The sequence below is a fragment of the Delphinus delphis genome, chromosome 3 (assembly GCF_949987515.2).
Source record: "Delphinus delphis chromosome 3, mDelDel1.2, whole genome shotgun sequence".
Taxonomy (NCBI): Eukaryota; Metazoa; Chordata; class Mammalia; order Artiodactyla; family Delphinidae; genus Delphinus; species Delphinus delphis.
Window position 1 is genome coordinate 49,760,276 of NC_082685.1, and position 23,003 is coordinate 49,783,278.

Genomic DNA, 23,003 nt, shown 5'->3' on the forward strand with positions numbered 1-23,003 from the left:
ACCTGATCAGAAGCAGTCCCAGACCTTCTTCCAAGCCTCCATCCCCTCACCTCTTTATGTTTTTAAATTTTTAAAAATTTTTTAATTAAAAAAAATATTTATTTATTTTGGCTACGCTGGGTCTTAGTTGTGGCATGTGGGATCTTTACTTGTGGCATGCAGACTTCCTAGTTGTGGCATGCACATGGGATCTAGTTCCCCGACCAGGGATCGAATCCGTGCCCCCTGCATTGGGATTGCAGAGCGGAGTCTTACCCACTGGACCACCAGGGAAGTCCCTTACCTTCTTTCTAAATGTCACTTATCACTGTTGAAATTACAGTACTTATTTATTGGCTGACTTATTCTTTGCTGTTTCAACTCCTACAGTTGCAATGGCAGGGAATTAATTTTGTTCACTCGTGTATCCCTAGTACTGTGAAAAGGAGGCATTTACAAACGTTAAATGAAGGAACGAATGGATAAATAAATAAATGAATGAAAAGGCATGTTGTTCCTTTACTTTAAACTAATGTGCTTTCCCTTAGTAAGTGGTTTAGGGAGAGCGGGTGTCAAGGAAACAGGGTTATCAGAAGACAACTAAACTATCCGCCCTATGGTCTAACCTCAAGTGAATGAAATGATCAATGAAAGATGAAAAGACTTGGGATAACAGACACAAGTCATACCACAGATGAAAACCTGCTGCATCTGAGATGACTTGAAGAGACTTGCAAAGGTCCTACCTAACTCCTTTGCTATTTCTTTTAGACACAATTTAATACATGTCACAATACACATTCTGGAATGCAGAAAACACCTGCAACTGGAAACTTCAGTTGCCTTAGCACTTTTGAAAACATTTCTGAGCAGAGACACGTCATAAAAGAACAGACTGTTTTGGAACTATTCCAAAGAAGATCATTCTCCTGGTGTTAGAATCACAGAAAGTGAACCAGTGATCATTGGGAAAAGAAGCGGGTAACTCATGGCTTTGCAGGTAGGGATGAAGTCTGCGGGCCCTTAGCCACAGGGAATCAATTCCTGTAATGTCAGCATAGCATTTGCAAATAGAAAGCAGTCTTGAATATATCCCAGGAAGTGCCTGTTGTGTGAAGCCTTAGATCTTCATTGAAGATGAAGAAGCCTTTTGTCACGGCAGGATTAACTGCCCGCTAGTCTCATTTTTGCGTTCGGATAATTTTCAAGTGGTACCTCAATTATATTTATTTCAAGGGTTCATTTCATTCCAAGTCTGCCTGATCTCCTGAAGTCCTTGTTCTCAGAGCATCTGCAGTTTTCTCTGTCAATATAACTTGGAGAAGTTTGGGGCCGAAGAGTCAAAAAGAGTCAGTGCTTAAACACCGATCTATCGAACGAAAGCAGAGCTGTGGGTTTGCAGGTATCAGAAGGCTGTGACCCAGAGAGTCAGTCATCACCACTGTCTGCTTCTTGTGTCAAAAAAGAGCCAGAAAAAAGAGAGAATGCCCCACCTCCTCTGCTTCCCATACTCGTTAGGAAGTATGTTTGGGTTCTTATAGGAAGGTAGTTAAGGCCTATATGTAAACTAAAAAGAGGTGAAAAGTCAAGCTACTTTTCAGAGATAGCAGTGAGAATGGGTAGGCATCCAGGTGAAAGGTACTGACATAAGATTTGAGTGCAACTTTGAAAGAAGCGTGCGTTTCTTGAGCACTACCATGCACCAGAATTTGGGCTTGACTCCTGACCTCAGTCCTTTGGAGCAGATATAATTGTCGTCATTTTACAGCCAGGACTGTGACTGTAAAGCCCTTCTCTTTCTCACCGTGCCACTGAGCTGCCCTGGCAGATTCACCGCTTAGATCTTTTAGCTGCAAAGTGACTGACGAGGCAGGCCCCTTTGCTGTCCTGTACAGACCCAATCTCTGATGTCTGGACTCCTTGGCAGAGCAAACCGAGAGCATCTCTGCTCTTTGAAACAGTCCCTCCCTCCCATGCTTTCTCTCCAAGGGCCCTTTCTGTGGCCACCTGGTGTGAGCTGCAACACGGCAGCCGTACGTTGTCGACGCATCCACCACGGGCCAGTTTTAGGAAGTCGCAGAAGCCAGTGGTTGTGTGCTTGCAACCGCAGTCCCCAGGCAGCCCTGGCCAATTGAAAAGTATAAGGTCAGACTTGGAGAAAAATCGCTGTGGCCTTCACAAATAGATGGGGAGCAATCGCCTGTCATTTGAAGGTGCCGCTCACACATTCCAAGGCCCAAGCCCGTATTGCTCCTCTGGGGATTGCATTTTGGCTGGCTTTCAGATTCAGTGAAAGAGTTTTTTGTTTCTGAGAAGCAATAGCGGGAATTCACTGGGCTTTCCTGTCATTCCAAAGGCCCAGTCAAAGCCAGCTGCCAGGCACACATGATCAAAGTGGAGAGAGAGCTGCTTCTCAAAGAGGGAAGAGAGTCCCATTCAGTGGACAGCAGCCCCGAGAGGCAAAGTGCCTAGCTTGGGTTCGCAGAGCTGGGACCAGAATCCGGGTCCTGACTACCATTCCAGGCGTCCGTACTACCCTTCATTGCCTTTCAGTTGGTATAGCCATCTCAGTGTAGGGTTAACGCAACTCCATCCATCCGCTTCTAACCAGCCTGTTAAATCTCAAATCCCCATTCCTGCCTATTTGGTGTGTGGCTAACCAGCACCTCAAAATTATTCTTCATGCTCTTGCACCCCAACTTTGTGACTCGTTTCTCTTCTGCATTTTTATTCATCGGTTCTTCCTGGCCAGCCTGCCTTGAAATATCATTTACCTTTAGCACTTCACTTCCTATCTATCTATCTATCTATCTATCTATCTATCTATCTATCTAGCGATCTATCTAAGTATAGTTGATTTACAGTGTTGTGTTAGTTTCAGGTGTACAGCAAAGTGATTCATATATATATATATACACACACACACACACACACACAACACATACACACACACATATATTCTTTTCAGATTCTTTTATATTATAGTTTATTACAAGATATTGAATATAGTTCCCTGGGCTGTACAGTAGGACCTTGTTGTTTATCTATTTTATATATAGTAGTTTGTATCTGCTAATCCCAAACTCCAGATTTATCCCTCCCCCACCCCTTTCCCCTTTGGTAACCATAAGTTTGTCTTTTAGGTCTGTGAGTCTGTTTCTGTTTTGTAAGTAAGTTCACTTGTATCATTTTTTAGATTTCACAATGAGTGGTGTCATATGGTATTTGTCTCCCTCTGTCTGATTTACTTCACGTAGTATGATAATCTCTAGGTCCATCCATGTTGCTGCAAATGGCATTATTTCATTCTTTTGTCATGGCTGAGTAATATTCCACTGTGTATATATACAACATCTTCTTTTATCCATTCCTCTGTCGATGGACACTTAGGTTGCTTCCATGCCTTGGCTACTGTAAATAGTGGCACGTCACTTTCTCTTCCCCTTCAGTTGCTAATTAGATTCCAGCTTTCCTCTGCAGTGTACCATACGTGTTCTAATCCATACTCTTGCTGTCATCTGGACCATAGCAAAGTCCTTATTCTTTTTTCCTTTTTATAATTTTCTGTATTAAATCCTTTTTAAAAGTTATAAAATGGAATATGCATTGTGCAACTAGTGAAATAATGTATGTAAATAGAGGAGAAAGAGAAAAGAAAAAAGTTCCTCATACCTCCTCCCTTTGCATCCTTTCCCCCTACCATACCTAATGTTGACAAATTTGGTATACATCCCTCCAGACCTTTCTCCTGCTCATACAGAAACATAATAATAGTATTTGTTTGTTTGCTTTTGCAAGGACAGTATCGTATTTTGCACATTGCCACTTACTTATTTTAGATATTTCTTCAGTTCAAGATATAGATTTAACCTGTTTAAAAAGTGGCTGCACCATAATCCACAGTGTGGCTGTATTGCAGTTTATTAAACTGTGTCCCGTGGTTGGATGTTCAGGGACTAGGCTGGATGTTTTTTGTTTGCCTCTTCAGCTGCCCTCGCCAAGGTTTTCTGTCCTGCTCCACACCCTGGACCTGTCTGGGCTGCACCAATAGGTCCTTTGCCCTTGGGCTCCTGGTTGAATTTAGTTGATGTGGCACCACTAGGGGACTGGAGGGAGGGTGGACCACGAAATCAGGGTGTTTTCCCTCTGATTCCTTGCTGCTGGGTTGCTGTGGAGTGGCGACGTGCCTCTGCTGGAGGTCACAGCAGGTGCCCTCCCCGTACAGCTGCCCTCTTCAGCTCCGGTAATCACTCCTCTGGCCTCCTTGGGCCTGGGGATGGCATTTCTCCCTGTTGTTGGTGTGCTCTGGATCCATTTAATTTCCTTAAACCCTGTCCACGCTTTGTTAAATAATCCCTTTGTTAAATGCACTTTAATAATCCAATTTGAGTATTCCATCTGTTTCCTGGCATCCTGAGTGATATAGGTTGTTGCTTTTTCTTCCTTTTCCCACCCCCCACCACTTGCTGTTACATTCTAACTAGTTCCTTCCTTTATCTCCAGCATGGCCATTCTGTCAGCGTTTTTTTTTTTTTTTTTTTTTTTTTTTAACTCTTCGATTGTATTTCACTCGTTTTCTCAAAATCCTTCCACAGCTCCCCAGGACCTGTGGGATAAAGGTCAAACCCCATAGCCAGCCACTGTTTGCATCCCCTTCTTCCAGAATCCAAAGCATCAGGGACCCCACCCATTTCCACAATTTTCCCCTGAAATGCATTTCTTGCCTTGATACGTTTGGTTTTCCAGTGACTGGTTATGTGACACCAGACCCTGCACTAACCCCCCTAAGCTTCCATGTCTTCATCAACCCAATGGGGAGAAAACAGCAGATAATTCATTTCATTGAGGATTAATTGAACAAAATGTACATAAAGCTTCTAAGAGTTTCTGACATGTAAGTTTTCAGTAAATGCTAGTTACGAATTCTTGTTCCCCCACTTGCCTTGGGTCATACCTGTGGGTCCAGATTAACCATTTTCCCAAGACCCACCTCGGCTCGCCTCTGTGGACCCTTCTTTGATTTCTACCAGAGGATTTTTCTCCCATTTCTCTCTCTCTCTCTTAATTAACAGACTTTGCTCTTCAGATCACTTTTTTTTTTTTAACATCTTTATTGGAGTATAACTGCTTTGCAATGGTGTGTTAGTTTCCACTGTATAACAGATCACTTTTAGGTTTACAGAAAAATTGAGCAGGAATTAGTAAGAGTGCCCATCTGCTCCCTCCCACTCCCCCCCACCCCAAGTTTCCCCTGTTATTAACATATTGCATTGGTGTGGTAAACATTTGTTACAGTTGATGAACCAGCATTGATATGTTATTAATGAAAGCCCATAGTTTTACATTAAGGTTCACTCTTTTTTGGGGGTACGTTTCTATGGGTTTTGACAAGTGCATAATGCCTTGTATCCGCCATTAAAACATCTTATGCAATAGTTTCACTGCCCTGAAAACCCTCAGTGCTCTGTCTGTTCACCTATTCACCTCTCCCTCCCCCTCCCTCCCCAAAGCACTGGCAACCACTGATCATTTCACTGCCTCTATAGTTTTACCCTCGCTCTTTTTACTTCACATTATTATTTGTGGTCATGGCTTAATTTTTCCGACTGTTTTGTCCTTGCCTTCCCGTACACCTAACATAACATCTTCACAGCCAGTAGTCACACAAGTGTACGTTTCAGGAATGAATTATTAAACCTGTTTATCCCTAGAATCGAGACCTGGTTGAAATTTCAGGCCCTCCTTCCTGATGAAGTAGGCGTTTGGCTTTTACACAGGCTGTCGAGCTGATGGGACACAGGATCCCGTTTGAACATAACTGGACCCCAGTTTCCTAGCGTGCATATGGGACAGAGAGCTTTCACCCATAACACATGGATCTGAGGCCTAAAAGTACCAATGCAAAACAAAACAAAAAACCCCCAAATGACAAACACAACACAAAACTCTCCTATAAACCCAGACCAAATGTGGCCATGAATTAGATCTCTAAAGCACTGACTTTTCTTCAAACTATATTCTCCTTTATACTCTGTCCTGAGCAACACATTTCTCAGGCACTTTATATGTAATAGTAGTAGCTACCTTCCATTTATACTGCAATTTGGATTTGCCTTCAATTGTACATGTACATAATCAGAGCAATAAAATAGAGGTGGTAGCACCGTCGTGAAATTAGTAGTAGTGGTAATATTTGTAATGCCTGCCACCCATGGTGCTTTTTCGAAGTGCCCCGACCCTGCGTCATGATATTTAATTCTCACAGTAGCTGGGGAGGTAGGCATTAGTATCTGTACTTTACAGATACGTAAACGGGCCTTTTTAGAGAGCTCCACCTTCACTCAGCTGAAGACGCTGAGGCCCAGAGCTGGATCAAGCCACTTGCCTAGAAGCACACAATGAGTTAGCAGAGATGCCAATGCAGCTGTGGCTTCCAAACTCCCTTGGTCGCTACCTAAATTCTGAATGGTTTTGCAAACTGTGATTAGGGCTGGTTTCCGTCCAGACAGCAACCTTTCCATTTTTCCTTCCCCAAAGCCCAGCTTAAGATGGACCACATTTTTTTTCTTGTACCCAGATTTGTCACATCCTATTTTATGATAAGGCATGCTTGTTCTCATACTAGATTTACCCACCCTGCCCCTCTCTCTCCTTCTCCCTAACCTTCTGAAACGGTGATCCTTCATTCCAATAACCTCCTCCGTGTGCTGTGCTGTCCAGGACCTGGGACGTCCCTGTGACTCTGCTTTGGACACTGCTCAAGCCCGTGGTGGCTCACGTTGGTCCATGTTGGTCCATGTTTCAAGAGCAGGGATGGTAGTCCTGCTGTTACGTTAGATCATTTTAGGTGATTCTGGAAGAGGGCATTCAATGACACTGAACCACAAAGAGAGAAATGTTGTCCCTTTTCTAATTATTTTTCTAACCTTATGAGCAGGTCGAGGAAAAAGTCTTAGCATAGTGCTACTTTGTCTTGAACACCACCCCTCCACTCCCCGCCCCACCCTGACACTGGGTAATCTTCCTTTCAACAAAGGTAGCAGATCTGAGCTCATCCTTCAGAACCCTTTTGAGGGCAGAGAATGGAGCCAAAGTTTCATGAGGTTTTTATTGTATTCATTCCTAGGTTTACTGTCTATTTTTGGTAAGTGATACTGGCTTAGAATTTATGGGAGTGAGACAGTGTTTACTTTTAAAATATATTTATTTCAGGATAATATTAAGTAAATAACAGTACAGTTTGTACCGGGATCTGTCCAGTGTCATGAAAATAGCACAGTAGTGACTGAGGTTTGGGCTTCACAGGCCCAGCTGACCTTCCTGCTTGAGGTTGGAATGGCTTTGTGGTTCCTCTGTCCATCGCTGTGTCATCCCTCCCCTCCCCCGGTTCCCTGTCTGGTTATCCACTCGTGCTTATCTGTGTCTGGAACCCTGTTAAAGACTGGGAGAGTGTTATCGGGCGCTGGGATTAAGATGCCATCCATGGTTCATTTCGCCACTCCAGTCTGACCCAGGGCAGGGCACATCACTTGTCTGGCCCTTCGATAATTACGTCTTCAAAATGGTGAACATGAAGTTCTGGGGGGAAGAATGCGCACAGCTGGCTTTGATGTTCTAGTTCAGAAGAGGGAGCTGCCACCCTGCCCTGGTTAAACCTGCCCTTGGCTACTGCTTCCTCTGCATTACTGCTTTCCTACCTTGTGGTCTGTCCTTCCAGGGCCAAACCAAACACATGAAAGAGACAACAGTGCTTGCCATTCATTATGCATTCTGCTCGGTGGGCTGTGCTTTGAAGGGAGTCCCCCCCCCGCCACTCTCCCCTCCCCACTCTCCTCCCCACCCACTCCCACCATTAGCCTCCATGGTGCACACTTGGTCATAAGTATGTTTGGGTGGTGAGAGAAAGGAGGGATGTTTTTGAGATTCATCTGTAGCAGTTCAGAGGTTTGTAATAGCCAGCCCTGTACAACTATGCCTGGTTTCAATAAAGACTCAGAGCCAGGAAGCTGCATTGCCCTTCAAGAAGTCTTATTTCCTCCCTGACCTTACTCGTTCTCTCCGTCTCCATGGCATGCTTGTTACTGAGGGGCCTGGAAACAGATCCATGCATTGGGCAGGGAGGGTGAGTTTGGGGGCAGGTTTGAGACCTTGCCACCCACTCCGCATTCCTGCTGGAGGAGAGCAAGTAGATTGTTATCTGCTCATGGAGCCTTATTTCCAGCGGAAGAGTGACCTGGAGGGGCCGTGGGAACTTGTCCTGTGGGAGTGGGTTTAAAAGAAGAAGTCTTGGCTGACCTTGGCAGCTGGTGGCAGGAGCTGAGAACAGTTGCTGGGGGTTGGCTGGGGACTGGCGCCTCTGGAATTCCCTTTATGGCAAGGTCTGTTAGATTTTGATTAACAAAGTGTTAGTTCAGTTCTTCTAGAATATTTGTGAGAGGGCCATTGTACAGTGGCCAGTTATGATTGAAAGGAAGAATAATTATGATAGTAGCTCACATGTACTAAGCATCTATAAATTGCCAAGCAGAGTTCAACCCTTTACCTATAGGAACCCCCATAATCCTAACCAGCACGCTGAGAGAAAGATACCATTGTCCCCCGTTTCACAGATGAAGTAACTGAAGCCCAGAGAGGTGAAGTCACTCTCCCAAACACAGGTAGTGTTCGTTGCAGAATTCAAACTCACGCCTGTGCATCTCACCCAAGGTTGCATATTTAACAGCAGAGGTGGGATGAGATCTCTGGTCTCCTGAAAGCCTATTCAGTACCTTTTCCTAAATACCATGTTGAGGCAACCAGGACGATCTTAGAAAGCCTTTTCTCTGTCTTCTTTAAATGATGCTGCTTTGGGGAAGAAAAGCTACAAGATTTCATCTGTGTAGTCTATCCATCCTGTTGTATTCTTAAGCATGGGAGTGTTTTTAGGGAGTCAAATCTAATTACCCAGATGGGAATTTATTTTAAATAACCACCTGCGCCTTCGTCTGGACTTAGAAAGGATCTTGAGTCCCCACTGAGGGTCAGAGTCTGCACATTGTGATTTGAACACAGGTCCTAAAAGATTTTATTGTGGAAGACTCCTTGCTCAGTTTATATTCTCTTTTTCTCTTCCTAGGATTATAGTTTTTATTCTGAGCTGCTGGCATGTCTGCAGAGTATAGGACAGATGTGTCCTAAGTACCGTTCTGGGGCTGATTTTACTGAGTGAGAAGAAATCCACGGAGGGCTCTGGGTTCTCTGGGAGGCATATTCTCATCAGCTCAGACAGACGTGGTAATTTAAGTTCTTTACGTTGAAGACTAGGTGAGGAAAACTAAAATGGGAACCAGCATCTCCAACCGGCTTAAGTTCAAGATCCTGTCCTTGCATTTTCTATTCTAGTTTGAATCACAGCCATTCTTAACAGCATCCCTTGTTATAAGTTTATTTCCTCCTCCCTTCCCTCTCTCTCTTTTTTTTTTTTTTTCTCGGTACGCGGGCCTCTCACTGTTGTGGCCTCTCCCGTTGCGGAGCACAGGCTCTGGACGCGCAGGCTCAGCGGCCGTGGCTCACGGGCCCAGCCGCTCCGCGGCATGTGGAGTCTTCCCGGACCGGGGCATGAACCCGTGTCCCCTGCATTGGCAGGTGGATTCTCAACCACTGTGCCACCAGGGAAGCCCCTCCCTTCCCTCTCTTGCTCCCCCTGTCCCCTCTGTACTTCTGTCTTTTCTCACTCCCTTCCTTCCTTCTTTTCTTTGTTTGTCTCTTTTCTGTCCCATTTTCTCACAGACTCTTGATTTTTTATGCTTGATTTTTCTAATCATTGTCATATCCTAGTGAAGGAAAAAGGGTCGGACTTTATCAAACTTCAGGGGCCTCTGCTACCCTGGATTGTAAATCAGGTCCCTTTATAAGCTGCATTAACACATTCAGGCCATAAGGGGCAGGTCTAATCCACTGATTTTATAAGTAGTGGCTTACAAGTGATTGGATTCCTGAAGTTTCCTACTGCAGAGGAAGTCAGCCGTTCCTGCTCTGGAACTGTCAGATGCAGTGTCAAACAGAGAGGACAGCCCTGTCGGAAAGAGCCACTTGGCATATGGTTTAGGCATTATTGGTGCAGTGGCCTCAGGTGGAAAGCAGTTTGGTGCCAAGAGATGAGAGACCTGGATTTACTTCCAACTGGAACTAATCAACGCTGTCACTTGGAGAAAGTCATCTGTCTCTCTGTGTAGATCTCCTCATTGGGAAAATGGGAACAATAATCCCTCCCCAGTATGCTTCTTAATTTAAGGCATTTTATAAAAATTTAAAGTACTGTAAATAATGAGTGGAATAAATATAACTAATATTTATAGGTGTTTACTGTGTTAGATATTTTATGTATACATGTACACACACACCACACACCTTTCCCCCTTCATCCACCTCATTTAGTCCTGGCAGCCGCCCTGAGAGGTGAGCTAGGTGTTATTATCCGCTCTGAGCTAATAAAAAACTTGAGGTGCTGAGAGGTTAAGTCCTAACTCAAGATCACATACCTGGTTAAGTGGTCGGCCCGATTCTCCTAGTAGTGGGAGAACCCAGTGGAGCCCAAGCTTGGCAGCTGGTACCCCTGGCACCCCTCTGGGCTGCAAGACCAGGCTTCACTCAGCCCTGGTGGCCGTGCAGGGCCCAAAGCAGCCAGAGTCCTTGGCCTGGTGCTGCAGGCTCTGAAGAGCTTCATCTTGGGTTCCAAATACCCTCCGGACTATCCCTGTGTGCTCTAGAAGTACCTTCATCCTTTATACCTATTAATGCATGAGAAACGTTGGTCGGCTCCCTAGACCACTTTACCTCCTCGGGCGTCAGCTCTCGGGTTCCTGACCGCCTCAGCTACTGAGAACAGAGAGCAAAGAGCCCCTCAGAGCCACACTCACCTTTCTAACACCGTCGAGGGTAACTTTTAACCAGAGCTGTCAGAGCTGTTCATCTTGTTGACTTTGGGCCCCAGAATGTGTTACTGCCTAAGGCTGGTCCATGACTGTACAGACAAGCATGTTCCGTAACCAGGGAGGTCTGCTTTCATGTGGCCTGGGAGTGGTCAGTCGTTGCTGTATCATTCTTCAATGCCAAGTCCAAGACTTGCCTTTCTCATGCTTCTGTGTCTGATGACTGTTTGCCTGGGTTGTCCTTTGTAGTGGATCCCACATGCATGGAAAGAGTTAAAATTAATACAGCAGTTTTATTAACCACTTTAATAAAAGTTCAGGGGACAAGCTGAAGACCCCCAGGAACAGCATTTGCTTGAGCTCTGTGAGTCGTGGTTTTGATATCTCTGCTCTACGTGATCAAGACAAATAATAATATTAATACTATAGTGCATACAGCAGGGGTCTTGTTACTCCCATCTCTGAAACTTACACCAGGCCTACAGTTCATCTTTGTGCTCTGTTTAGGTTCCTGATGATTGAGTCAAGCTTATTTCACTGGCATTGGAACAGTTTTTAACAATGCCATCTCAGTGATGTTAATTCCACTTGGGTCACCTCTTACTACACCCCTGATGTACAAGGGGCCTGATAGGTTTTTCCCCTTTGTTGATATTTCATGCTTATTGAAGGCAGTGATGATCCCCAGTGGCTCAGGACTGGATGCCCCCAGGCAGGAGGATGGTCATATTTCATGACTGGGCTCAGTTCAGGCAGCAACTGGCCCCTTTCCCTAACCCAGCTTACTTCAGCTCTTTGCTAGAAAGACAAAGAGCATCATAAAAGCACTGAGCTGTGAGAGGGAACTCTTATAGTTGCCAAGATTGTTATTAGTATGAAGCTCCTGCTGGAGAAACTTTTGTTGCCTTCACAGACAACACAAACTGTGTCTGGGGCAGTGGTTCCTGGTGCTGGTCTGTGACTTGCTGTGGGCTGGCTGATGGCTGCCTGAGAGCCGTTTATAGAGCTTATAAAATACATAGTTGTTGGCCTAGAGCAGGGCCTGGGAATCTATATTTTTCTAATGTGCACCCTAGTTTGAGAAGCACAGTCCTAGGACTGCCTTCTGTCATTTTGCAATTTCTGTTCAAGTGGTAGATTACAGTAGCCTTCAATTAAAATTGTTTTTCCTTACAAGTCCAATATTCCGACCACTTCACATAACTTTCTGACTCAGATGGCCTTTTTATCATTCTGATATATAATACCACCTCCTGTGTCCCACCCTTCAGCCATTCATTTGACCAATATTTAACAGCTATCGAAGATGGGAATAAGGTAAAAAGATCAAAAGACGCATAGTTCTAAGACTACAGGAGTCTTTGGTCTAGTCAGGAGACCAATGAACAGTAAACCAACTCTTGTAGAACAATTCATTGTTTCAGCTGCAGTGGGAGCAGGTAGCATTTGCTGGAAAGTCAGGTGGTGTATCCTAGGGGAAAACCCCTTTGATTGAGGCTTGACAATGGCGAGGATGGTCGTCAGTGGTAGGTGAACATAGGAGAAGGCGGAGAGAACATCTTTGCAAAGGCTTAGTGGCCAGAGAGCCTGATAGGCGGCTAGAACTACGTGTCTCTTAGTTTTGCCACCATATAAAATATGAGGCAACGTGTGATAGAACCTAGCAGAGTGGATGTAATGACAGAGGCCAGCTCCTGAGGGGCTTGGAGGTCACGTGTGGTAGTAGTTTGTATTTGACCTCATTAGCACATCTTCTCTGCCATATATGTAGGTTTTGTCTCAACACCTCATTGATCTGTATCTTTAAAAAATCCTTCCCCCTGACAATACAGTATGATGAAATTTCTTATTCTTACCCAATACCTTGGAAGCAGGAGAGAGTAAGTGGTAATTGGCTATATCCCCAGAGGAGTCCTAGCTTCAATTCTCATTTTCTGGCCCTGTTCACAGTCTTTGATTTCGGAAGCCAGAAGTCCGCCTGTCTGTGGGGCTTCCTTCCCCCATGAAACCTGTGTCCTCTTTTGAAAGCCCTCCCTCACCAGCATCATCTCATGCCATTTCCCTCCTTGATCCCTAAGCTTCCTCCACACTGATCTTTTTCAGGTTTTCAAAGAAACAAAACTTCTTCCTACCACAGGGCCTTTGCACACACTGTTCCCTCTGCTTGCAGTTCTCCATCTAAACTGATCTTCCCTGAAAAGGCCTTTTCCAGCCTCTATTTAAACAAGCCCCACTCCCTTGTATTTTGTGACACTTGATACAATTTTACATTGTTTTACTTATTTTGATGACTTTATTTCTTTATTGCTAGACTTCCCCTTAAGTTCCATCCAGGCAGTGACCTTGACGGTGTGGCTCACTCACAATTGCATCCTCCCCACTATTTAACAATAAATATTAGATACTTATTTGCTGAGTGAGTGGATGTGTGAATAATGGATGGATGGATGGATGGATGGATGGGTGGAGAGTTGAAGTCTGTATGTTGAATTCTTAACAAACTGCAGCCCACCATTGTTCTTTAGGTTGCAGTTCCACTCATCCAGGCTCCTAGGGATTCTCTTCTCCCCCATGAACCCAACAAAGCTATGTCCATCCTTCATGCTGGGGTCTAAGCTCCATTCATTTAATGAAATCTGTGATCTCTAAAGCTGACTAGTGATTTGTGTCTCTCCTGACTTATAAATAAAATATATGTTTATATTTTATTAATAACTTTGGCGTGTATGTGCCTTGTTTCCAGTTGGATCACTTATCCAAACTTCATTTAAGTTATAATTTTTAAAAAGATGTTTCTCATAAGAAAGGAAATTTGTTTTTCACAAGAAAAGCAATAAAGAAATATGTTTCAGAGAATGTGAGAAATACTGAGTATAGTGAAGCAAATATGAATCCTGCATAATTTCTCCACCTTGAGTTATACATTCCACAACTTTGTGTGCACATGTTTAAGTATCCTGAATTTTAAACATAACATGATCCCCCTGTCATATAGAGACTTTTAAAGGCCATTTCATTGTATGCCTGACCCTAAGTTCTGTTTTTGGGAATCACTATTGAGTGCCAACAGAATACCAGACAGAGTGCCAGGCACTGAGGTAGATGTTATCCCACTTTGCATTATATAGTGCTTTCTGGAAAAAGCCAATATAAAGAGTAGCTACATTTCTGAGTGGCTATGATAGGTTGCAGAAGCAAGAGGTGAAACTCCAGAATAATTTGAATAGGGTCAAACGAGAAAGACTGGATACCTAACAGAAAGACTGAGTGCACTGAGCACACAGATGTCTTAAGAAAATGGTTTCTGCTAAACCTCTAAAACAATGAATGGGGAGCACCTCAGCAGACCTCTCTTCTCTGAAATCCTAGCTGTGAGAATGACTCCCGTTTTCCTTCTTTTCTAGAGCGACCGTCTTCTGATCAAGGGAGGCAGAATCGTCAACGATGATCAATCCTTTTACGCTGATATTTACATGGAAGACGGCTTAATAAAGTAGGTATATAGTACGCTTTGCTTTGTCTTTTGAACTTTCTTCGTTAGAGGCTCAGAAGGAAACTTGCTTCTTTTTCGCTCACTAGCCCGTCGCTTCTGTGTGTTTCATTTCTCCTCCTTAAAAATGAGTTTTTATTTTAGCCCTTCAGTCTGGATGCACTTAATCCCTTAAAAATGGGAGCTAGCCTTAGTTCACTTGGATTACATGAATGAAATGAAAAATCTGAATTCAGTCACCCAAATGATGCTAAGGGCCCCTTTGGGCAAGCTGCACTGATGGGCACTCTATGTGTCTTGGAGAATTGGGAGATGTCACCACTGTCCTTAAGGTCACTGGAAAACGTCCACAAATCACAGCACCCTAAAAATATAAGGCCTAGTGTGATAGGTACCAAAGGAGTTCAAATGAGGATAAGTAATTTAGAAGTGCACAGGGAGGAGAAATCCCTTCAGAGGAAGGTTTTGAGATGGAGAGGGCATTTAAACTGAACCTTGACTTAGGTAGGACTTGGATAGGCAGAGCACAGATAGGACATACATAGGGCAGGCAAGGTTTCCAACTAGATACTCTAGGGATATATAATTACTTTACAAAATGGTTTGCTATTGGATGCCTGCAAGCAGCACAGCCAGGTAACCTTTATGGGTAGCTTCATAGTGACCTTTAAAAAAGGATTTGATTTACACATAGCCTTCATCACATAAAGCCGGGTACTTCCCCACATTGATAAGATATTGTATAAAACTGGTATATCCAACCCACCATATGAGCCATCTCTGGCCTCATTCAGTTTTATTTTTATCTTATTCAGCTTCATTGGGTAGCTTAAGATTCTGGTTATAGATTGCTTACTTATCTTTGGAAACTTGGCTTAAATACAACTTTCTGTAGGCCAACATTCCTTACCAGCCCCTAAATCTAGGCTAGCTTTCCATTTGATGAGCTTTTAAAAACCCTGTGCTTTTATCAATCGTAGCAATTCTGACACTGTTGGCACTCTTAGAGCAAGGACCATATCTTATTCTTCTCCGTATCTGCAGCACTTACCCCAGTACTTAACACATAGAGACTTTTGTAAGAGCTACCTTTTATTGAGTATATAGTATGTGCCCGGCACTGCGTTAAATGTTTTACATGCCTTATCATTTAATCTGCCAGCAATCCTATGAAGTGAGTACTCTTATTACCCCCTTTTCAGAGGAGGATAGAGGAGAAAGAGGAAGAGAGAGTAAATAACTTGCTAAAGATCAACATATTAATCAATGCATTGAATGAATGGATGAGTGACTGAATGAATGGATGAATGAGTAACAAATGCAAGAATGAAGATATTTGTGTTTGGTAGCCTTGCCAATTTGCATAAATACTTTTTCATATTAGAAGCAGGAAAAATGGAATTGTTAGACAAGCCAACCAGTGTAAAACAGTACTTTCTTCAAAATATGAGCCACGATTAATTCTACATTTTTCTCTTACTAAAACATTATTGTGTATAGTCCACTCTCTGGTGGAGGTGTGTTCCCTCATTTAGAGATGTTCAGAGTTGGAAAAAAATTTAGTACCTAATGCTTCTTCCTCATTCCAGAGCTCATGGCAGGCATCACTAATTGATCACAGAACTTTTCACAGTTGAGCCCTAAATACAGGCTCAGAATCCATCTTCACGCAGTGATTCAGGCACCTACTACCATAGCTGAATACAAAAACTGAGTCTTCTTTGCCATCTCTATTAAAATAGACTGGAAGACCACTTGTCAAGGATGTTATAGGAGGAATTTAACCATCAGATGTGTGTGTTGGTGGTGGAGAAAAGGGTGTATAAACATGATCTTCATCCAGTCCTATAAAATGATATATCTCCAACAACATTCTTAACTCACAGAGCATAAAAACAGAAATAATTTCCTCCAGTTTTTACAGAGTTGTTTCCTGTGAAGATTGCTGGAGTACCTGCTATGTGCAAAGAAGTTGTCTCAGGCACTGGACACGTACTATGTCACATGCTATGGTAGATATCATTGGGACCCAAATCATCGTGCTCTCTTCCCCCAGGGACCTGAGAGTCTTTTAGGGGAAGTGACATGTCTGTACATGCAAAGCACATGACATCACCAGATAATATCAATATCGAGTATTAAATTAGTAGAACAGATGAGATCCAGAGGAAGGAGAGGGCTATGTGAGATTAAGGTGGTTATTGATTATAATAGCTGATATTTACTAAATTTTCATGTGCCTAACTAACAGTGTTCTTTGGGCTTAACACAGATTAATGTTTAATCTATACAACAGACCTATGGAGGAGGCACTTTTATTACATTTTACAGATGAAAAAATTGAGACATGGTGAGGCTAAGTAACTTGGCCGAAGTCATAACGCTAGTCTTAGCAGATCCAAGATTGCGAGTCCACATAGCTCACGTCCAGGGCAGAGCCACACTCTTAATTATTAGACCTGGCTGTCAGTAGAAACTTACCAAGGAGGGGAGATAGAAGCTATGCCTTCAAGGATTAAGGGGACCTTGATTGGTTCAGTGGGGAAAAGGAGGGAAGGCTTTTCTTTTTCAGACTGGATGTTATACCAGTTGTCAAAATTGGTAGAAGCATACATACGTAGGCACACCCAAGCCAGGCAACTCTTCATGCCCTTGGTTCTCAATTTCTCTTAGAGGTGAATCGGTGAGGGAGGGAAATGAGAACACACTGGCCAGTATCTGGACTAGAATGGAGTTAGAATCAAGGCTGCATTTTTTCCACAGTGTGTTTTGAATTGTGGTGGCTCTGGAATGGCAGAGTGGTGACGTGGTAAGGGTGAACTCTTAGAGATGTCAGGAAGACTTCATTTTAGTTGTAGAACTTAGATTTTGTCAGGCAAGTGGTAGACTTCTTCCTACCCCAGGAAAGTGTCTTTCTTAGCTGGCTGTGAACAAAAGCAGAAAGTATTCATGCCACTGACAGTGGGGTACATGTGTCCCCAAGGTAGGAGAGGGCTCATGATAATGTAGAGCCTTAAGAATCATAAGTCTAGGGCTTCCCTGGTGACGCAGTGGTTTAGAATCCGTCTGCCAATGCAGGGGACACAGGTTCGAGCCTTGCTCCGGGAAGATCCCACATGCCGTGGAGCAGCTAAGCCCGTGCGCCACAACTACTGAGCCTGCATGCCACAACCGCTGAAGCCTGTGCGCATAGAGCCCATGCTCTGCAACAAGAGAAGCCACTGCAGTGAGAAGCGCGCGCACCACAATGAAGAGTAGCCCCCGCTCGCCACAGCTAGAGAAAGCCTGCGAGCAGCAATGAAGACCCAGTGCAGCCAAAAATAAAATGAATAAAATAAGTTTAGTAAAAAAAAAAAAAAAGAATCATAAGTCTACCTGGAATTAACTGGATGTTTCAATCAAGGATGTGAACTAAGCAACGTAGATGGTCTATGTGGTTACATTGTGCTAGGAGTAGTTGTATTTGCCAATTGTCTTGTGTAGTGTGCCCTTGGCGTACTTACTGGCTTCCTTCCCACCCCAGTCTCCCCCTCTCTGCCTCCCTGGGATGCTCTGAAGCTTCTTGGGTGAAGCTGTGTCTGGTGGAGGTTGTCATAATCACCTTCCTTGGCTTGAAACTTCTACTGAGATGCTGACCATACAAAAGCAGCTGGTGTAGGCATCTGCGTCTTTGGCTTCCTCTTTGAGAATCTGCCATCAGCTGTGATTGACAGATAAACTATCAGGGAAGGATGGAATTGAGAGTGAAGTCTGAGTTGTGAAATGCCCTAGACAGATTCCATTTGTTATTAGGAGCACAGATGAACCCATTTAGAGGATAGCAAAGTTCACACACCTATTCTTTAAAACGATTCTTTACCTCCTTCAGTCTCTCCTAACAGTTCATTATTTTACAGCCATTCGGTCCTTCTGCAAATGTTCTTCCTGACCTTTAAATAAAGAACAAAATGAAAAGGATAATAAAAACACTTATTAAAAAATATTTATTACACACCCTATATTCTAGACATGGTTAAGCCACTGGGGTTACGGTACGAAGCCAGGACACACGGTCCTACCAAACAGCATATCAGATTGTTTTGTGTCTATAAAAAAATTGTTTTCTGGATGGACCTAGAGATTATCATACTAAGTGGAGTAAGTTAAAGATAAATATCTTACGATATCACTTGTATATGGAATCTAAAAAATGATACAAACGAACCTATTTACAAAACAGAAACAAACTCACAGATGTAGAAAACAAACTTATGGTTACCAAAGGGGAAAGGCGGGTAGGGATAAATTAGGAATTTGGGGTTAACAGATACACGCTACTGTATATAAAATAAACAACAGGGTCCTACTGTATAACACAGGGAACTATATTCAATGTCTCGTAATAAAAATGTTTTCTGTTATGGATACCTGTCTTTATTTGTTTCTAGATTGCTAAACTTGTGAATCACTTGCAAAAGACTACTTTGATAAACATAAGTTACAACATTGCAAATCCTTATAATACTGTGTTTATCTTGGAAGTCATTCTTTTAAATTGCTGGTTGCTTCCCTGTCTCACCAGGCAAATTGGAGACAATCTGATTGTCCCTGGAGGGGTGAAGACCATTGAGGCCAATGGGAAAATGGTGATTCCTGGAGGCATCGATGTCCACACTCACTTCCAGATGCCCTACAAGGGAATGACCACAGTGGATGACTTCTTCCAAGGGACCAAGGCTGCCTTAGCGGGGGGCACCACCATGATCAGTAAGTCCCCCGACTTTACACATTTCTGTAAAGCGTGCGAGGGGTCCTAGGGAGTGAGTTTAACTAACATGTTAACTGCAGTGGTCTCTGTTGGTAACTCGTACACTTCCCCTCAATTCAGTTTTTGGACTTTCTGCCTGATGAGACCTGAGAAAAGCTGGTTATGGTGAGGACATTGGCAGCTCCTGTAACCACATAGAGGAGATTCAGGAGGTTCATGACCTTGAAAGCAGGTGTCTTCTTTGTCTGCCTTAGAGCAGGGGTCCGGTATACCATGGGTGGGGAATCAGCACGTATCACCTCTGGGCCAGTCTCTGTGGAAAGTGGACTTAAAAAGTTGTGGATGGTGGGCAAAAAGTAATTTCAGGACTTCCAGCTTGGGTCTGAGGCAGCAGGGGCAGAGAGTACAGGCAGAGCAGTGAGAATGGGGCTGAGAAGCATCCCAGAGAGAATGATGATGAGACTTAACAGTTCTTGAGAGCTTAGGAGGCTTCATTGGTGGTTAGTGTTATTTAGTCTGTGCTGTGTTTTGACCAATTCGTATCTTTAAGATTGGGCAAGCTGGGGGGTTGTTTCTCTTGTTTTGTTTTGTTTTTCTGGTGACTTTTGCAATTCCAAAGAGACCTAGGGAGTTGAATGCCAGGATTACTGAGCAGATAGCATTCCAGGGCACTCCTTCCTAAGCCAAAGGAATCCCAATGAATTGGCTCCCGTCCCAGCCCTGGCCCCCCCGACTTGGTCAGCAAGAGCACTGTTTACCACGGTATACATCCACTTAAGAACTCAGTACAGCCTGAGCTGTATTATTCACTGTCTTTTGCTTCCTTTCAACGGGAGCAGTAGCAGGGTTCAGCTTCAGCTAGTTGGGTGTGGGAACCCAGGAAAATTGTGCCAGGGCCATAAAAGGTGCAATTCTGGGAGACCAAAGGGAGGAAGCCAGCTGACTTCTCGGCAGCGGCCTGCCCACGAAGGCCCTGGTGTGGGTCCAAGCATCAGTAACATAGCTCCATGCCTTTGCTTTCCGATAAGCGCACGTAGGCTGCCTGCGCTAGAAGGCTGAGGAAATCAGTGCTGTTGGCCCGGCCTTCTGCCATCTTGCCGAGGAGCTGGACCTGTTCAGAAACCTGGACATATGCACTAGGCTTGGGCTTCTGCATTAGGGAAGGAGCTCCACGTGAGAAGAGAGGAAAGCATATAAGAACAACAGAAGTGTACATGTCCTTTGTAGATAATTTAAAAACCCTACGTATGCAGAAAAGAAAAAAAACTCCATAAATCTCACTTCACTGTCACAGTTTGGCTATATATTTTTTTCTATTTAACAAAAAGGATTGTAATAAACATACTGTGCTTTAGCCTTCTATGTTCACTAATTAATAGGTCATGTATATCTTTCCATTCATTTATTTTTATGCTACCAAATTTTAAATGGGCTCCTGACATCCGTTTTATGAAGGTATCACAATTTATGTATTTAACCAAACTTCCCTATTGTAAGACTTTGTTCCCAGTTTTTCACTTACATGAATATATAAATAGTGGTAGACATCTTGAGAACCCAGATTTTGCATATAGCCGTGTTTATTTCCTTAGGGATAATTCTTAGGCATAGGAATAATTGTTGAGGTATGAAAAATGTCATGTTTTTTTTTTTTGCTCTACGCGGGCCTCTCACTGTGGTGGCCTCTCCCGTTGCGGAGCACAGGCTCCAGAAGCGCAGGCTCAGCGGCCATGGCTCACGGGCCCAGCCGCTCAGCGCCGGACCGGGGCACGAACACGTGTACCCTGCATCGGCAGGCGGATTCTTAACCACTGTGCCACCAGGGAAGCCCAATGTCATGGTTTTTGATCTACATTTCAAAATTGTTCTTAGGAAAGTTGTACCAATTCATACTTTCTCTCGACTGCCATGGGGAACTATGAAAAACTCTAATTTTTGCCTTAACCTCACCAATGTTATTGGTGTAAATCTTACTCTTTTTAAAAGTATTATCCACCATTGCAGGTACTGCAAGAGTAGGTTTTGGCCTCAAAGAAACCATATTCTGGACAAAAAGTTTGCATGGAAATAATATCTGTGGGCCAAGCGTCAAGTTCACTTAACCGATACCAGGTCTTTGCTACGGCAGTAAGCACGAGCATTCATTCTCCTGTGCCCAGACATAACTTTAAAGCCCCTCCTTCTGCCCATAAAAGGGAGTCCAACTTGGATCACCAGCAGTGACTCCCGTAATGCTGGTAATAATGGCATGCAGTAGGCGCTCATCAATTGATAGCTAATATTGATGGAGCGCTTACTATGTGCCAGGCTTCAGGTGAAGCACTTCCCATGCATTTTCCCATTTAATCCCTTAACAAACTTAGAGGGAAGGCAGTGTTACCCCGTCCCCATCCCCACTTGGTGCCCGTTTTAAGAATGAGAAAATTAAGGTTTAGAGAAGCTAGTCATTTGCCCAAGATCCCATAGCTAAGTGACAGTTGAATCATCAGCAACCTTGAAACCACCCGGGAACCCTTTCTAAGGTTAATCCTATGCTCAGGAAATAGAGACTTTGCTGTCGTAGCTAAGCAAGCAAGAGCAGACCCGTACAGAGGGGACCAAAGGCTGTGTTGATGAATCGCCCGTGCGGGGCCTCTGTTGTTCAGTTGACCACGTGGTGCCCGAGCCCGAGTCCAGCCTGACGGAGGCCTATGAGAAGTGGCGGGAGTGGGCCGATGGCAAGAGCTGCTGTGACTATTCCTTACACGTGGACATTACCCACTGGAATGACAGCGTCAAGCAGGAAGTGCAGAGCCTGATCAAGGACAAAGGTGAGCCCGGATGTGCCTTCCTCCCTTCCCCCTTGCCTGTCCTTCCCATACTGTCCACTCATTTAGTTGCTTCTCCTTGCTGGACCCTGGAACCCTGAGTATGAATGCCAGATATAGGGGTACCACTATGGACCAGACACTTTATGCCATCCTACTTATTCCTTACAGGATCCCCATGAGATAGGGATTATTATCCTTACTCTGCAGTTGGAGAACCTGAGGCTTCCGAATAAGTAGCCCAAGATCATAGAATTTGTAAGCAGTAGATCTACCCAAAGCCTGTGCTCTGCACCTCCGTGCAATACTGCCCATTGTACAGAGGAAGAAACTGAGGTCAGGAGAGGTTGACGTCTTACATGAGGTCATACAGCTAGTACATATGAGATTAGGAATGTTTAACCTCTATCATTGTGATTCCAAAGATCCAACCATTACTATTATGTAACAATAGCATCCTCGGAAAAGGCTAAGACATTTCTGGGAGCAAAGATGTGTTCGTACTCCAGATAGGAGCTTAGGGCCTGAAAGGTGTGTGTGTGTGTGTGTGTGTGTGTGTGTGTGTGTGTGTGTGTGTGTGTGTGTGTGTGTGTGTGTGTGTGTGTGTGTGTGTGTGTGTGTGTATCTGCGTGTGTCTGTGTCCTCTCTATGAGTCCATGATTTAGGTTCCCATTGACTTAGATTCTTCTATGTTTACTTCTTTCTGTGTTCCGATGGTCAAGTATTTCACACACGCACCACCCTCTCTACATGCACGCAGACATGTGACGTGCTCCGCATCCGAGGGGGGCCTGGAGGACTTAGGGGAGTATGAGGAATGGCCTCTGCCAGTATCCATGGCAAAAGGAAGCAGGCCGGTGCAGAGCAATAGGATAAATGCCGCAAGATGCAGAATATTGTTATAATAGTAACAATAGTGCTATGATACTAGTACTAATAATATTATTATAATTATTATTATACAAATTTTATAATACTGTCATCAATGAGCAGTCTCGATGCAAAGGCCAGGAGTGCAGTGGAAGGCAGTGTGCTCGGGGTTCGGGGGAGGGGATGACCTCCCAGAGGAC

The 23,003-nt window shown here is 44.0% G+C and overlaps 1 protein-coding gene across 2 annotated transcripts in view; it reads left to right on the top strand.

The window, feature by feature from the left end:
- DPYSL3 (dihydropyrimidinase like 3) overlaps nucleotides 1-23,003 on the top strand; it is a 112,568-nt gene that overhangs the window by 61,896 nt on the left and 27,669 nt on the right. For both annotated transcript variants that reach the window (XM_060008589.1, XM_060008591.1), the window contains exons 2-4: nucleotides 14,294-14,382; nucleotides 18,941-19,125; nucleotides 21,772-21,936. In XM_060008589.1, coding sequence (XP_059864572.1) covers nucleotides 14,294-14,382; nucleotides 18,941-19,125; nucleotides 21,772-21,936 — 439 coding nt within the window. The remainder of the gene's footprint in view (nucleotides 1-14,293; nucleotides 14,383-18,940; nucleotides 19,126-21,771; nucleotides 21,937-23,003) is intronic.